This window comes from Kryptolebias marmoratus, linkage group LG6 (genome assembly GCF_001649575.2).
Source record: "Kryptolebias marmoratus isolate JLee-2015 linkage group LG6, ASM164957v2, whole genome shotgun sequence".
Classification (NCBI taxonomy): Eukaryota; Metazoa; Chordata; class Actinopteri; order Cyprinodontiformes; family Rivulidae; genus Kryptolebias; species Kryptolebias marmoratus.
Window position 1 is genome coordinate 14,415,141 of NC_051435.1, and position 15,647 is coordinate 14,430,787.

The 15,647-nt window shown below is 37.5% G+C and overlaps 2 protein-coding genes across 2 annotated transcripts; one reads left to right on the forward strand and one right to left on the reverse strand.

Moving 5' to 3' along the window:
* The first annotated feature begins 238 nt into the window (after window positions 1-238).
* si:ch73-390b10.2 (Golgi pH regulator) lies at window positions 239-5,826 on the forward strand. Its single transcript, XM_017410372.3, has 14 exons — window positions 239-462; window positions 1,566-1,625; window positions 1,766-1,869; window positions 1,950-2,056; window positions 2,147-2,248; window positions 2,397-2,517; window positions 2,712-2,792; window positions 2,889-2,998; window positions 3,111-3,199; window positions 3,929-4,021; window positions 4,159-4,254; window positions 4,673-4,762; window positions 5,020-5,085; window positions 5,172-5,826. Exons 1-14 carry the CDS (start codon window positions 421-423, stop codon window positions 5,376-5,378), a joined length of 1,368 nt encoding a protein of 455 aa, XP_017265861.1. The 5' UTR covers window positions 239-420; the 3' UTR covers window positions 5,379-5,826.
* Window positions 5,543-14,615, reverse strand: pdzk1 (PDZ domain containing 1). Its single transcript, XM_017410371.3, has 8 exons — window positions 14,533-14,615; window positions 10,954-11,163; window positions 10,621-10,834; window positions 8,885-9,217; window positions 8,607-8,803; window positions 8,335-8,541; window positions 7,941-8,258; window positions 5,543-6,331 (listed from the first exon to the last, which is right to left on the reverse strand). Exons 2-8 carry the CDS (start codon window positions 11,158-11,160, stop codon window positions 6,278-6,280), a joined length of 1,530 nt encoding a protein of 509 aa, XP_017265860.1. The 5' UTR covers window positions 11,161-11,163; window positions 14,533-14,615; the 3' UTR covers window positions 5,543-6,277.
* Between the last annotated feature and the right edge of the window lie 1,032 nt (window positions 14,616-15,647).

The window sequence follows — 15,647 nt, forward strand, 5'->3', positions numbered from 1 at the left end:
AACTAAAACGGAAAAAGTCTAAAAACGCTATACAAAGTTACTTTTTTATAGTCTTTTCTATTATTGCTGTAATTTTTGACCGTACAATTTTGTAAGTATACGTTCATAAATATTGTAATTTTTACGTGATTTTGGCAGACCCGATAAACATTGTAGTTAGCCCACATAAACCGTTTAATTTGGCGTTTTTAATTCTCATTTATTTGCATGACGTCATACTTGTGCGACGGAAGTGCCTGCGCGGGACTCATTTTGGTGACGAACCGTTGTCGGACCGCTAAACAAGTGCTCCTAAAATGGGCTCTTTAGCGACTTGATAGATAATTTATGCTCAAACAAAGAGATATTTTCTGTTTTTGAGTTAAGATGAACTGAAACTGAATTCTCGAGGAATTAGAGGTTGTTTCTTAGGTTATCATAATGTCGTTTCTGGTGGACTCAGTCATCATGTTCACCTCTCAGGTAAATAATTGGAAAAAGTCAGCCACTTTAAGACATCCAGCTCAAGTTTTAAAACTAACAAATTTATTACAATTCTTTTATTAACCGTGTGAGTATCTTAACAGCATGGTTCTTGGTTAGTATGCAGAAGTTAAATAACATTTGGAAATAAATAACATTACTTTTTACTCGTGTGTTACACGTATTTCTTCAAGTTTATTTGAATAAATAGTTTTATTTATGTACAGTTATTTCGACTGACTTTGGTATATTGATGTTGCACTGAGCTAAATTTAGTAATTTGTTAACATGTGAGAACTTTCTTATTTTATTGTTTTACTCAGTCGAGTGAAGCCACCTGACATAAATAGTTGACACAATTATATATTTTTTTATGATCACTAATGTTTAAATAGTAATTGTGACTGTCTTTTGCAAATCTCACAAATAACTATAGTCAAATTATTTGTCTGGTCTTTTTTTATACGGCCTTCTATTCAAAGTAAACCTTCAGTAAAAATATGTTGTTTTGTCTTTACAACTAGTCTTAACATCTCAGTCAAAAGAAGTTTAATTAATTTAAACAGAAACATATAGAATGATGTGGAATGACATGGAGTGTTGATGGATATATCATATTTGTGTTACTGTTTATTTATTCACCTGTTTTGCACATCTTTAATTAAAATAAGCTAAAGATCACTTTTAGCTTAAATAAACGTGGTTATATAATAATTTGGCACCTCAGAGCCACTGGAATCTTACTTTTTGTCTAGATTTGTTTAGATTTTAAATGTTTGTACCACTTTCTAATATAAGAATTTGCAGTGAGTTATTTTATTTTTATTGATTTTTTTTTTTTTTACATCTACACTATTGAGACAGGTTGTTCTAATATCAATAGCCCTTCAGTTAAATTTCATTACGTGCGAAGGCTGTAAAAGGCAAACCTGAGAGATTAGGTTTATGAGCTTTAATATTAGCTGTTTAGTATTCCAGTTAATTATAGTTATTAGTTTGGTAAAATACCAGGGAAAGGCAAACAAACATGGTGATAAAATGTGATGCAGTGGGCTTCTGTTTTACTTCCTCCACAAAAATAACTCCTGTTTTTTTCGACACAGGTGCTGTTCTTCGGGTTTGGCTGGCTGTTTTTTATGCGGCAGTTATTCAAAGATTACGAGGTATGGTGGTGTTGCAAAACATCTATTTACAAAATTACCCACTAATTAAAATATTTAAAGGGACCATGAAGGTTCAGACACAGAAAAAGTACACAAGGTTAATCTAATAGTCCTGACAGACCGTCTGTTTTTGTTTTCAGGTGCGTCAGTATGTTGTCCAGGTGGTGTTCTCAGTCACGTTTGCGTTTTCGTGTACCATGTTCGAGCTCATTATCTTCGAGATTCTCGGTGCCTTAAGCAGCAGGTAGGAGCTTTCCTGTAGGTTAAATTAGTTTCATTGCTCACAGTTGATGAATGGTACCCACCTTCATGTCTTTGTCACAGCTCCAGGTATTTCCACTGGAAGCTGAATCTGTATGTAATTCTGCTGGTTCTTATCTTTGTGGTGCCTTTCTACATCGGTTACTTTGTCGTCAGCAACATACGACTGTGTAAGCATGACCACTTTACAAAGATCAAGCCTTAGGACCAAATGTTTGCTGATATGATGTTATCTTTCATTGATCTGCTTCCCCTTGCAGTGCAAAAGCAAAGACTTCTGTTTGCCTGTATGGTTTGGTTCACCTTCATGTATTTCTTTTGGAAGTTGGGTGACCCGTTCCCCATCTTGAGTCCAAAACATGGTAAGTGTTCGTAGCTTTCTTCACTTGGCAGCAGTCGTCTTTATACTGACATGCCATGCATACCGGAAACGCTGCGTATTTATAAATGTCTCATCTCTAATAGCACTACAGCCTTCCTGTTTACAGTGTGTTGCTGGCTTTTCTGCAGGAATTCTGTCCATTGAGCAGCTAATCAGCCGCGTTGGTGTGATTGGAGTCACGCTCATGGCTCTGCTATCTGGGTTTGGTGCAGTCAACTGTCCCTACACATACATGTCTTATTTCCTGAGGTGAGTTCACTTATGGTTTTTTTTTTTCTCACATTACCTTTAGCAGCCAGATTAGGCAAAATATGATCTCAACTGGCTTATGAATCAATAAATATTACAGTCAGATACATTTTTGCTTCAAGAAAACTATTAAAACCAAAAATGTCAATTCTTTGTAATTTTATTTATTTATTTTTATTTTATTTTTTCATTAGGAATGTAACAGACAGTGACATTCTGGCTCTTGAGAGGCGGCTGCTCCAAACTATGGACATGATTGTCAGCAAAAAGAAGCGGTGAGAAGCCATTTGTTTGTTGGTTTTTCAAACTTCTGATGTAGCTTGTTTTCGTTTTGCCCCTACGTGTGAAATTGCACCGTGTTTTATTTGAAGGATTGCTATGACACGGAGGCAGATGTTTCAACGAGGGGAGGATCAGAACAAACAGACTAGATTCTGGGAGATGATCAAGAGTGTCACCTCCACTCAGACTGGCAGTGAAAGTATCCTTTGTGCTCATATTTATAATAAATGCAAGCATTCCTCATTTTCAGTTCTCTAATAACTGTCCGCAGTAGCTGAAGTCGATATCATCCTTGACTTTCTACCCCTCAGATCTCTCTCAGATCCAGCAGGAAGTCGATGCTCTGGAGGAGTTGAGTCGACAACTCTTCCTTGAGACTGTGGACTTACACGCCACCAAGGTAACATTAGTGACACACATGCACATCCTTTTTCTCTTTATCTATGGAAATTATTCAAATAAAGTGCACTGAAAACCAACAACAAACTTAAAAAAACAAAAACGCAACAAAAACATGAACATTTGAACATTTAGAATGGATTTCTGCATCAGCAAATTTGCTGGTCAGGAATTTGAAACATGTAGATCCTTCTTCTGGGGATTTTGTTCTATTCTGTGGATAAATCCAAATTCAATACTGATTTTGTTGTTTTTTTGTTTGTTTTTCCTCTTGGGTGTTCAGCAGAGCATGCTGGTTACTTAGTTTTCTTCATGAAGCTGATGATGCAAAGTGTTCTTCTCTAACATAAAGTACACGTTGTTTTGGAGTTGAAACATTCTGTTATTTAGTGTAAATTTAGGAAAACCTGTTGGTACTTCAAAACCAGCACAAATGGTGAGAAATAAAAATATTTAATTGAAGAATTTGTCTCTGACATGGTAAGAAGAATAGCGTTGGGTCTGTGTTTCAGTTAGTATGATTTTTTTTTTTCAGGTTTTCTAGACAGAAATATATTTTTTGTCACTTATAGTTGGGGTTTCCATACAAATTAGTGTCATAAATCCTTTAAATGAAACCAGTACAATTAGTATAACATGCAGCACTCCTTTTATTGATACAAATATTTATCTAACACGTGACACATGAAAAAAGATTTAATTACTCAATACCATTTTTCTTGTTTTTTAGGAGCGAATTGAATACTCAAAGACATTTCAGGGCAAATACTTCAACTTTCTTGGTTACTTCTTTTCCATCTACTGCGTTTGGAAAATCTTCATGGTAAGAACATGAATATACTGCAACACACCTCGTACCCACACATACTGTATATACTGTTAGGTATTCAAGTGTTCTTGTGTTTAATGTATAGTACATAGTGCGGTTCATCTTAATTATAAAAAACCTTTTAATTATAGGCCACAATAAACATTGTGTTCGATCGAGTTGGAAAGACGGATCCGGTGACGAGGGGCATTGAAATTACAGTGAACTACTTGGGCATCCAGTTTGATGTGAGAATCTCATTTGCATGCGCACATACAGACCTAAAAATGCTTTTCCATTACATCTGAGGTAATGTTAGGAACTCTAACATCTTCTGCAGCCAGCACTGCGTTAACCTTCACACTAACCCTAACATTTAAGCATCCATAGTTAAATTTAATGATTTACTTCACCGGGATTTGTTTACATCCCTTAAAGGGCTGCAGAGCCCTCTGATGAGTACAAGTACACGCCTATGCACACCTGCTGTGACCTCTTGTAAAGATAATTGCTTGTTATTATCATCATCGCTTCTGTTCTTCCTGCTTGTGTAGAATCTGCACAAAACAAATAAATGTAGTTTCCTTGGTGCACGCTCAGAAACAGTTTAAATCTTATGCTCTTGAGGTAGTTTTCCTTCATGTGTTGTTCTCTTTCTTGTCTCAGGTTAAGTTTTGGTCTCAGCATATTTCTTTCATCTTGGTTGGAATAATAATTGTTACTTCCATTCGAGGCTTACTCATCACTCTTACCAAGGTAAGACTTGTCACAAGACGGGTAGGTGGATAACTGTCTGAACATTTGGCAAACTTTGTAATATAATAAACGCTTGATGGTAAAGATTTACAGCTTTAAGCTCAATATATCCTCACACGAAAAGTTGCTTTTTATAATTTTACTACTGCTGTGTTGTTCCAAAAAGTTACTACTAATTTAATAGCTCTGGATTTTCTTCTTTTTAGTCAATTGTTTTCATTTTGTCATATGATTCTTTTCTGGCGCTTTATTTTTAGTTCTTCTACGCAATCTCAAGCAGCAAGTCTTCCAACGTCATCGTGCTCGTCCTCGCTCAGATCATGGTGAGTGTGTCTGCTCGTGGCCGTGCGCCGCCTGTAAAACGCAAGTGAAATCTAAAAGAAATTCTGTGTGTGTCTCCATCGAACAGGGGATGTATTTTGTTTCATCCGTACTACTGATGCGCATGAGCATGCCTCTGGAGTATCGCTCCATCGTGACAGAGGTTCTCGGCGAGCTGCAGTTCAACTTCTACCACCGCTGGTTCGACGTCATCTTCCTGGTCAGCGCCCTGTCCAGCATCCTCTTCCTTTATCTGGCCCACAAGCAGGCACCAGAGAAACACATGGCCCTCTGAACCCCTGCAGCTTGCCTCCTCTCTCACAGAACAAACTGCTAACACAAGAGCCGATTTCTTTTTTTTTTTTTTTGTTTTAAATCTGGACATTGGAGATATCCTGAGTCAGGATGGCAGATCTTTGAGGAGATGTTGGAGCACAACAAAACTTTTTCCAGCTCCACTCTTGCAGTGCTTTACAGAACAACAATGAAATAAAGAATGCTAAATCTTTCCCGATCATACAAACACCTTGCTCTCCATGTTCCTAAATGTTATTTTTATTCCTCTAAAAATATACATTTTTTTTGTCTAAACACACTGAACAGAACATTATGTTGCACATTCCTGTTTTAATTCAGTTGAAGTGAAAATATGAAGAAACATATATGCTCACTATATTTTTAAGTGTTAATGAATTTCACCTCCAGGGAAAAAATGACATTCATAAAGTCAGGCTTTACTCAGATGGTATGTGTTTGTTTATTTCAATAAATTTTACTTCAATAAATGAAAAGAGCATTTTTGTTTAAGCATTAAATAAAGGCATTAGAGTGTGCATAAAGAAATACATGGAAGACAATTATGTTCTCTGGAAATATAGATTTTTCACTTTAAGTAGCATCAGGGGAGAGATGGTCAGTGTTCATGCTTTGATCAACAGGCAGATTAAAACATTTTTGGTTGCTTGTTTTTAAACGTGTCTTGTTCTCAGCTTTAACAAGCGCTGCTTTTCTGATACAGATCAGATTTTGGCAGTGATATCTATACTGTCCCCGCTGTTGAGGTTTCCCCATGTCTTGTGTTTTAATTTTAACTGGATGTGTGAAGTTCATAGAGCATGTTGTTAAAAAAAAACAACAAAAAGAATCAGCTTCAGATTAGTCCCAAATTGGGATCGTCGTCCTCCAAGTGGCGTCTCAAAGACTCTCATCAAAGCTTTCTTCAGATGAGGATGATGAAACGGACGCAGTCTAAGAGAGGGAGCAAAAACAGGAAGATGTAAACCATTAAAGGTTTTAACTGGTTATAAATCAGTCTGAGAAGTGTTAACGTCCCTTAAAGGCCACAGCGAGCCACTACGTCAGCGCAGCAGGAATCGAATGTAAAAATACTTCAACGTTTCTGTGTTTGGTGTTTTTGTATGTTACTCATTACTTGTATGGGTTATTCATAAACCAACATGTGCTTTTTTTTTAAATCAATGCAGACTGGGGTTTGATATTTTTCTGAATCAGGGGGACAAATATGTCCTCCCAGACAGGACCCATGTCATCATCTTAACATGTAGCTACAGTATAGGTTTACTATATCACACACACATGTGCAAGTAAAACAGATGCTGCTAAAAACACTTTAGTTTTTCCAGTTTTTATGATTTTTGAAAAGTCTTTTAGTATTGATTAGTGAGCTTTAGTTGCACACAGATAAACACAGCGTCAGTGAAAGAGTATACTATTAATTTTGCTGTTTTAGTTGTATTTTTATTCACACAAGTGGATGCTTAAAGAACAGTGGTCTCATAGAATATATTTTATGGTAACACTAACCAATAACCACAGTTAAACATTCATTTTTTTAGTCTTGCAAATATTTGGTCAATAACAAGAATACTTCAGAAAGTTGAATTGTTATCTTATACTCAATGTAATGTGAATCAATACCTACAATTCATGCTGGAAGACATAAATCTATGTCTGAACAAGATTTATTGCGCTCCAGATACCTTTACGAGATCGCTTGATTAAAACCACAGCAGTTAACGTGGAAGAGAATAAAAAACCTAAACTTCTAACCTCTTCTAGACTTTTTGGTTAATAAGGAACTGTGCCAGAGTGGCTGAGGAATAGCAAGTGTTTATTTCCATAAATTAAAAGGAACACAAAGGTTACCTTGGATCAGCTAAACATAGCTAAAATCAAACGGACCAAAATTAATGTCACGCCCACACAGCTACACAACAGAGATTAACTTTTCCATTTACTCAGATGAGTCAAATCCAATGATTAAAGTCACTCTTTATCAGCACTGCTAATCACTTACACCTAACACCACACCTTTCCCTTTCCCTATATAAACAACTACACCAGATGAAAAACAAAAGAATTACTTTAAAACAGGGGTGTCAAACTCCATTCCTCGGGGGCCGCTCTCCTGCATGTTTTAGATGTGTTCTAGCTTTAAAAACACCTGGTTTAAATGGACGACTTGTTGCCGTGCTCCTGGAGACCTTGATGATTTGGTGAGGAGGCAATCAAACCATTTGAATCAGGTGTGCTGGAGCAGGAAAAATCTAAAATTTCCAGGACAGCGGCCCTCGAGGCCTGGAGTTTGACACCCCTGCCTTAAAACTTCTATCAGTCCAACAGCCGCCGTCTCCACATTCACAACTGCTTCCTGAAGCGGCACAGCTAAAGCCAGAGCAATATGAAAACAGGAAGTGACGCTGTGCTTTCTTTTTTTGACCCTGACACACAGATTGATGTTTAAGGTAAAGCAACGAAACTTGCTTATAACCCTGGTCATGTCTAAAACCAGGCTGGCTGAAACCTGTTACCTATGAACACAAACAGCACCACTCACCCTCTGCTTTTCTGCTTTAGGTGGAGTTACAGGCCTGGTTTCGTTCTGGTTCTTCTTGCTTGTTTCTGGAGTGTCTGCCTTGTGGTGTTGACTGCGGGTTGTTTCCTCAAGGAGCAGGCATGTGATAGTTACTTCTTTGGCTTTGAGCTGTTTATAGACGTCCCTGCTTGCCACCAGCATCTCCAGAGAGTTGCCGCTTTCGCGTATCATTTCCACCACCTCTGCATGGGTGCTCTGCTCCACATTCACCCCACCAACCTCCACAACAATGTCGTCATCCTCCAGACCTGCCTTGTCTGCTGCTCCACCCTTCACCACCTGAAACAAGGAGGATTTTTGCCACTTGCTTTTGAAATGGTAACAGTCATTAAGTGGGCATTCTTGCTAATCTTACCTCCTGGATGTATTGACCACACACACCCTCAATGCCATTTAGGTGGAAGCCGTAGCCAGAGGAGGTCTTCTCCATCCTACACAGCTTTGGCTTCAGCTCCTCTTTCTTTTCTTGAGAAGAGGCAGACATTTTCATAGCCTCTGTGTAACTGGGCGGTGAGATGGTCTCGTTCATTTCCTCCCAAAATAACATAGGAGGCACGTTTCCCTGTAAGATACACAGCATGATGCTATATTTTGCTGAACTAAAGACAGAATGAGTCTGTGGCTCACCTTCTTATACATTTGGTCTGTGTCTTTGTCCACCACGAGAAGGCAGCATTTGTCTCCACTTTGCTTGATCTTGTCCACCACCTGCTCGTAGCTGGTATTGGTCACATCCTTACCATTCACAGCCACCACTCTGTCCATTTCCTTCAGACCTGCTTTTTGTGCTGGGCTGCCTCTGTCGATATCAATTGTGAAGTGTCCTACAACAAGTCAGGGTGCACATTAACAAACCATAACTATCTCCATGCAATATAAGGTACAGTTAATTGTCATAGCCTTACCTATTTGATTGGGTTCCTGTCTGAGCAGAAAGCCGTATCCATCAGAACCTCTAGTCATCTTGATGATGCGTGGTTGGAGAGGCAGATACTTCACTGTTGCTGACCATGAACTCAGCTTGGCTTGTTTGTTCTCATAGAATTTTTTGGTTTCCTCATCAGCCAGTAGAAACACGACGTCATTGCCCGCCTGTTTGATCTTTTCCACTACTTGATCATGGGTGGATTTTTCCACATTCTCTCCATTGACTTCGAGCAGCTGATCTTTATTTTGGACTCCTGCTCTGTCTGCCACACCTCCTGGAATCACCTCAATAAAATACACACCCTGTTCACCTGTAGTCAACAGAGCAAGACCAATAGATAAAATGTCAGGTTTACATTAAAAGGTAAAGAATTTTACTGATGATGATGGACTATAATGTTAGTCAATACCATGTACTAGGGTCTATGTTAAAGCTACCTTTACTTCTGACATGCCAACTGTTATGGGATTGGTTTTATGCAATCAAATATGTGCTCTGTGACACATATATCTATGTCACAGTGAACTACAAATATGAATCATAGCAGCATGTAGGACAATTAGTCAAAATGTACAGTGAATTAGTAAACTATTGGAATGAAACTGAGTGATTTGCAACTGTTTAACCTTTTTATTCATGCTCATGGGTTAAAAATAGAAGCAAATATGGAAATACAGTCTCAAATCATGTCTGGAAATTGACTCAAATGGAATGCTTGCTAGTTTTAATATAGCTGTATTTGGCAGCTAATAGCATTCAAGTTACATGACTAATCAAAGAAATTTAGATTTGTCCCATTTAAGAGAGTTTTTTTTTATTTGCTTTTTTGTTAAAATGAGTAAAAATGAAACATTATGGCTTGCTTTGAAACAGACACATTCTAAATGTTTGCCATATGTTATAAATCTTTTTTATATATACTAAAGATTGACCAAGCTTGTCAGATTTATTAAAATGTGGCAGGGCTGCAATGCTGAAACAAGTTTTGTTTCAGGTCATGTGAAGGTCTTGTAAGGAGTTAAAAAGGGGTATTCATGCGATGTCTACTCATTAAAAGAGCAATATGTTGGTGTAGATTTTTGATCATGAGGATATGGTAATCCTAGCAAGTTAAATCAAAAGGAACTAGAGTACTTTTTTTTTTCTTGAAGACGTTTTGCGTCTTGGATCTCCACTTTTCAGTTTTTAAGTTAGAAAGCTTCTCGGATGAGAAGTGAAACAGCTGAAAAGTAAAAAAAAGAGAAGTCCAGCTGCCTGTAATTCAACTAGGATCATTATAGGAGCACTCGTGTAGACACCTTAAATGTAAATAAATTCCTGCCCACTACCTCCAAGCAAGAAATTAGTAAAATGTTTTGTGCTGTGGGGTTTGCACATCTGTGTGACGTGTGAAAAATCACCAACACAGCTATGTTTCATTTTAAAAGACAGCAGTTTATAATTTCTAAAGCCTCTTTAGCAAAACTGAAAACCTGTAAAGAACTAATAATTGGACAATACAACTTACTGAATGGAGATTTAATCACGTCAAACCCAAGTCATTGTTATTTATAAGTAAGCTGTACTGGTTGTCAAAAAAAAGCAATTATTTTTCTTTCCATAAATACATAAATACAGTTTTTTTTTTAATGTTTATGACTTAAACTGTAAAATTACACTTCTAAGAGTTATATATTTTTAAGCACAGTGTAAAGATCTTGAGGTCCATCTCACCTGCAGCTGAGCGAATAGAAAACCCATATCCTGAGCTAGACTTGACCAAGTAGCAGAGTTTGGGTTTAGGAGCCTCTTTAGCCACTCCATTGGTAATGGGCGTGCTTTGGGGGTCAGAAAGGTTGACTCCGAGTGCTTTTGCTTGCTTGTAAGATGATTCATCTAGAATGTGGAATGTGACAGATGCTCCACCGTTTCTCACCAGCTCCACCACCTGTTCGAGGGACGCCAAGAAGAGTCAAAGATTAACGAGTGCTGGTGACTGGATTAGCTCAGTCAAAGAGTTGTTGCTGATTTCATTAATGCACGACAGTGTCGCTGCATCCTGCTCACCTCTGAGTGATTCAGATTATCAACAAATGTTCCACTGACTCTCAGGATGCGGTCTCCGTCTTTCATGCCAGCCAGTTCAGCTGGGCCTCCCAACTCTAGGCAGCGAATCAGGTGACCCTCCTCACTTTGCTCTGCCCTCAGATAGAAGCCAAATGTCTGACCTGGCCTCTTGGTCAGAGAAATCACTCTTGGCTTGTATGTGGCCATGGCCTAACACAGACACAAAGGAACCACAAGTGATAACTAGTTAATACCAACATATAACAGTCATTAACAGTGGCCCAAACAGGATTTTTTTCGAGAAGTTAAAAAACATTTTTTACAGTGTCATAACACAATCTTTAACTGTTTTGTAAAAGGTTGAGCCTTAGATGTAAACATGAATTTATGACCTTGATTCCAGATGTTTTGAATTTTTGAGACTGTGGAAGCCAATAATACAAAAGCAAGAGTGGGGCTTTTATTTCTTCAAAACTGTTTTATATTCTTAGAAATCTACATTTTGTCCCCTCCTAATTGTTGTGACCACTGTTACCCATTAAGAAGCCAGAGAAGTGCTGATAGCTGAAGATTGCAAGTTAATCTTCCATGACAGCCCTGCAGTGACAGGTAATGATTAGTGGAACACACAGCTGACTGTGGACAATAAAAAAAATAAAAAAAAAATCGATGGACTTTGAATGCACAATAAGGATTGTCACTTTAACTCTCTTATCGACCTGTTATGTTTGTATAGGAGGCCATAAAGTAATGTGCATGTGTGCTGATGACAAATCATCATAAAAGCACTTAAAGAAGTGCTTTTACACTGACTTTAAACAACAAACATGTTAAAATAGCTCTGGATTTGTATTATTGTGTGATATGCATATGCACTTACTACTCATTTCTTTTATAACGTGTTTACAGCTTAATTAATAACACAATTTTTAAATTTTTAAAGATTTTTGCAAGAGTAGTCTTCTTGAGAAATAGTAACAGAATGTGCTCTCCTTTAGTGTAGTCTAATGTCTAAATTTGTCTGAACATTTACAACAAATCTTTCTACCCCTGGTAAAGCTTTTCTGTCCTAGGAGCCCTCCCTCCTTCAAGTTCATTATCCAGTTACTTAATTGAAAACCTACAAACATTACTGTTGTTGCGGTTGTATTGAAATAGGAGACAACACTACAAACTTTTTTACTGTAACTGTGCCAGATGCCATTACAGATCACACTGCTGTCATGATGTGTCCTCTGACAGACAGCCACTAAGTCCACGAGTTAGGGGTCTTAGAAAAAAACATAGAAAAAACATGACAAGAGAAATGTGAGGTGCTAAGAGACTTGAGGGAGAAGGATTTGTATACAGAAAATTAGTGCACATAAAAAAAGTAATATTTGGATGCATTTTAATGTCGTAAATTGACAGCATGCAAGATGTCAGTACTACAAAAAACTGTTATAAATACATGGAAGCACATCAAACATGAGGAGGCTTTTAAAAGGTAAGCACCTTACTGGGCTTTTGCCAAGGAGACAAGAAGCAGAAACAATGTTAGAGACAACAACATCTGCATCTACAAGCACAGATCCAGGGGTGTCAACCATTTTGCCTCCTATAACAACAGCAGCAGCCCCACACCAAGAATGGCAGCTCAGGCAGTCATGTTTGTTAAAAGGTCAAATCAACCTCAACAGCAGTGCAAAGGTGATGAAGTTCTCATCAAAATGATTGCACTGGACTTCCAACTATTTTTCATTGTTGAAGACAGGCGCTTCAAAGCTTATACTCAAGCGCTGGACCCAACATATGTCCTATCGGAGCAACTGTTTCTAAAGGATGCTGCCAATCCTGTATGAGAAGGTCAGAACGGATCTCAAGGAAAGGATTAAGACCGCCTCACAAATGACAGCTGGACGTCAAACACCACCACCAGCTACATGTCTGTGACTTGCCATTATATTCAGGACTGGAAACCATGTTCCAAGCCATTAGATTGCTTTGCTTTGACAGAGCAGAACACAGCAGATAACCTAGCACAAGAGGGGCACATCAATGGGGCATTAAAGGCAAAATTGCTGCTTGTGATACAGATAATGCAAGGAACATAGTTAATGGAAAAAGTAAAGAATGTTAAATACTTTTAAGTATATACACTGTGTTACTGTCTTTTGGATAAGGCCTATTATTTGCAAAAACTAAAAATTTATTTAAAAATAATAGCCTTTGAAGAAAATTGCAATTGAGTTCCATAAATAAAGCACACATTTTAACCACAATTTATTAAACAATTTTCCACAACTTGACATGCTCAAACCCTTTTTAATGGCACAAGGGCTCCAGAGAATTGTTGCCCACAGGCAGAAAACCCCAGGCAGCAACGAGACAAAGAAAGATGCAGCAGAAATGAACAAATGCTTTGGACAGAGGGTCCATGTTCTGTCAGAAGCCACTCTTTGGGAACCACATTTCAAAAAGCCAGCATTTGTCTATGAACAATATGTAGAGGGGGGCCTCATCAAGACCAGCACATGCTACTGAGGAGGACATACCTGTGGGGTCATAGAGTGAGCCAGTATCTCAGAAGGGGTCTGACTTTGAAAAGAGGGCCACCAGCTTAAGACCGGGGATTCGAAACCCTCACACAAAGGCAATGCTCGAAATAAAGCAGTTTCTGACACAGCCACTTGTGTCTCGTATGGCTGACCCTCTAAGGTGAAGAAGAATTATAAAAATCTGTCAATTGGGTCATTGTGGCCACCTCTGTGCCTTCAGTGTGGGTTTTATCAATAACAGGGCAAATTATCACCAAGAGGAGCAGGGTCAGCATTACTGATATGATGTGCACACATGATGCACATTTTTGTATATTTATCTATATAGTTATATACTCTTTGCACGTTTTGGACTTGTGTTCAGTGTTGTTGCTTTTGTTTACTTACCTATTTGAAACATTTCATTCTTTGTCGACGTTCTGATTTGCAGATTTTTGTACTTTCGTTGCACTTCTTGATGTTTATATTTGTATTCTAGCCTGATTATTCTGCTTACATAGCCTTTTGCAATATTGCAAAAAAACCAAAATGTATATTTGGCATTTTTTGGTTCTATTTGGTTGTTCTAAATGTCTGCATGTGCTCTTCACCTAACATACATTTTATATACATAACATACATTTAACGTTTTGGTTCCATCATTTTTAGTTGTTTGTTCGTTTATTAGTGTGTGAATTTGTAAAAAAAACATTCCCACCTCTACCCTTTTGTACCTTACTTTATTTTTCTTTAGCACCCTCTAGCAACAAGAAGCGATAACAGCAACAGAGCATAAATATATTCACTATGTCAATCTAAGAACACAACAAATATGAAATATAAAACAAACGGTAATATAAATAAATCCTTTCATGTTTCTAACTTCTTGTTCAGGGCATCACTTCACAGTATTTCTAGCAAATTCTTACAAAGTTCCTGATTCTTCAACAGGAACTATAGCTGTACAAAGTTGTATTAATCATAAAATGTATGTTTTGAAATTTGCTGATTAATTGCCAAAAAGAAAAAAAAAAAGATGAAGTATAGTAATGAATTCACTCACCAGCTCTTCTGTGCTGTGTCTGGGTCTAAAGGGAGAGCTCACCTGTCACTGATTAGCTGTTATTGCATCTGAAACCTGCCTCCTCCCTCCCCCACCTCTCCATCTCCCTGCAAGGACTTTGACGGGTCAAAGGTGAGCCTAAAGGCTGAGTTATTTACCAGCATCTTGTGTCATAAATGTCTGCGGAGGCGGTGGACCTGTGCGATCTGTCCTCAAAGGGTGAGCAATCATCTGTTTAGTGGTCAAAGGTACATGGTGCAGGTGGCACACGAACACTTACTGTTCATACATCAACGTCAAAACCAAAAGAATTTTTTTAAAAAAGGGAGAAAATGAAATTATTCAAATTAAATTCAACATTTGTCAGTTTTTCCTTTCATCACATGCTTTATGAGTTATAACATTATGAGTGAATTCATCAGTTTTATTTCAGAAAACTTGTAATAAAAACTCAATTTGGATTTATTTAACTGTTTTTTACAAAGGTTAGGTTTTTATTGTAGTTCTTTCTTTGTCATATCTGTGCTCTCTGAATCTGTTCTGTAAGGTTCATGAAGTTCACTGTAAACTTGGGTGTTGCAGGTTTATGGAGACTGTAACTGTAAAGGAAACCTATCAAGGGCTTCTACTTCTGTCCCCTATGTTGGACAAAGATATGATGCGAAGCCAAACAATAAATCTGCAAACTGTAAAAGTTAATTTATCGCAGCACTGCTGGACTAGTGTTTTCCATTTAATCAATGAAATTTAAACCTCCGAAACCCACAATAATAACTTTTTATTTTTCATGTTCAACTCATCAATATTTAATGAAGTTAAAGCTTTTGTGGTCTGAAACAGTAACACTTGACTCCTTAGTGTTTAAGTGTACTCAGAAACAGTAAAAATACATTCTTCTATTTTATTTACACTTAACTGGGAGACAAACTGGTCCCTAATACCACTTATTTTGTCATTTAAAATATGTTCAAACCAGAACTTAAAGAAATACTACAAAACTGGAATCACAAAATTGCAATCTTTATAAAATTCAAATTACAATATGTATCATGAAAATAATAAAAATGTTGGAGGAAATGAATAGGAATTTAAAATGAATTTATAAATCACTAAAA

Bases quoted from the DNA above. Each gene is read 5' to 3' on its own strand.
- pdzk1 (XM_017410371.3), bottom strand. From the start codon at position 11,160: ATGGCCACATACAAGCCAAGAGTGATTTCTCTGACCAAGAGGCCAGGT. The intron at 10,835-10,953 runs GTGAGCAGGATG...TCCCTCGAACAG, and splicing joins ATAATCTGAATCACTCAGAG to GTGGTGGAGCTGGTGAGAAA. The intron at 6,332-7,940 runs GTGAGTGGTGCT...TCCCTCTCTTAG, and splicing joins CTAAAGCAGAAAAGCAGAGG to ACTGCGTCCGTTTCATCATC.
- si:ch73-390b10.2 (XM_017410372.3), top strand. From the start codon at position 421: ATGTCGTTTCTGGTGGACTCAGTCATCATGTTCACCTCTCAG. The intron at 3,200-3,928 runs GTAACATTAGTG...CTTGTTTTTTAG, and splicing joins TGGACTTACACGCCACCAAG to GAGCGAATTGAATACTCAAA. The intron at 4,255-4,672 runs GTGAGAATCTCA...TTCTTGTCTCAG, and splicing joins ACTTGGGCATCCAGTTTGAT to GTTAAGTTTTGGTCTCAGCA.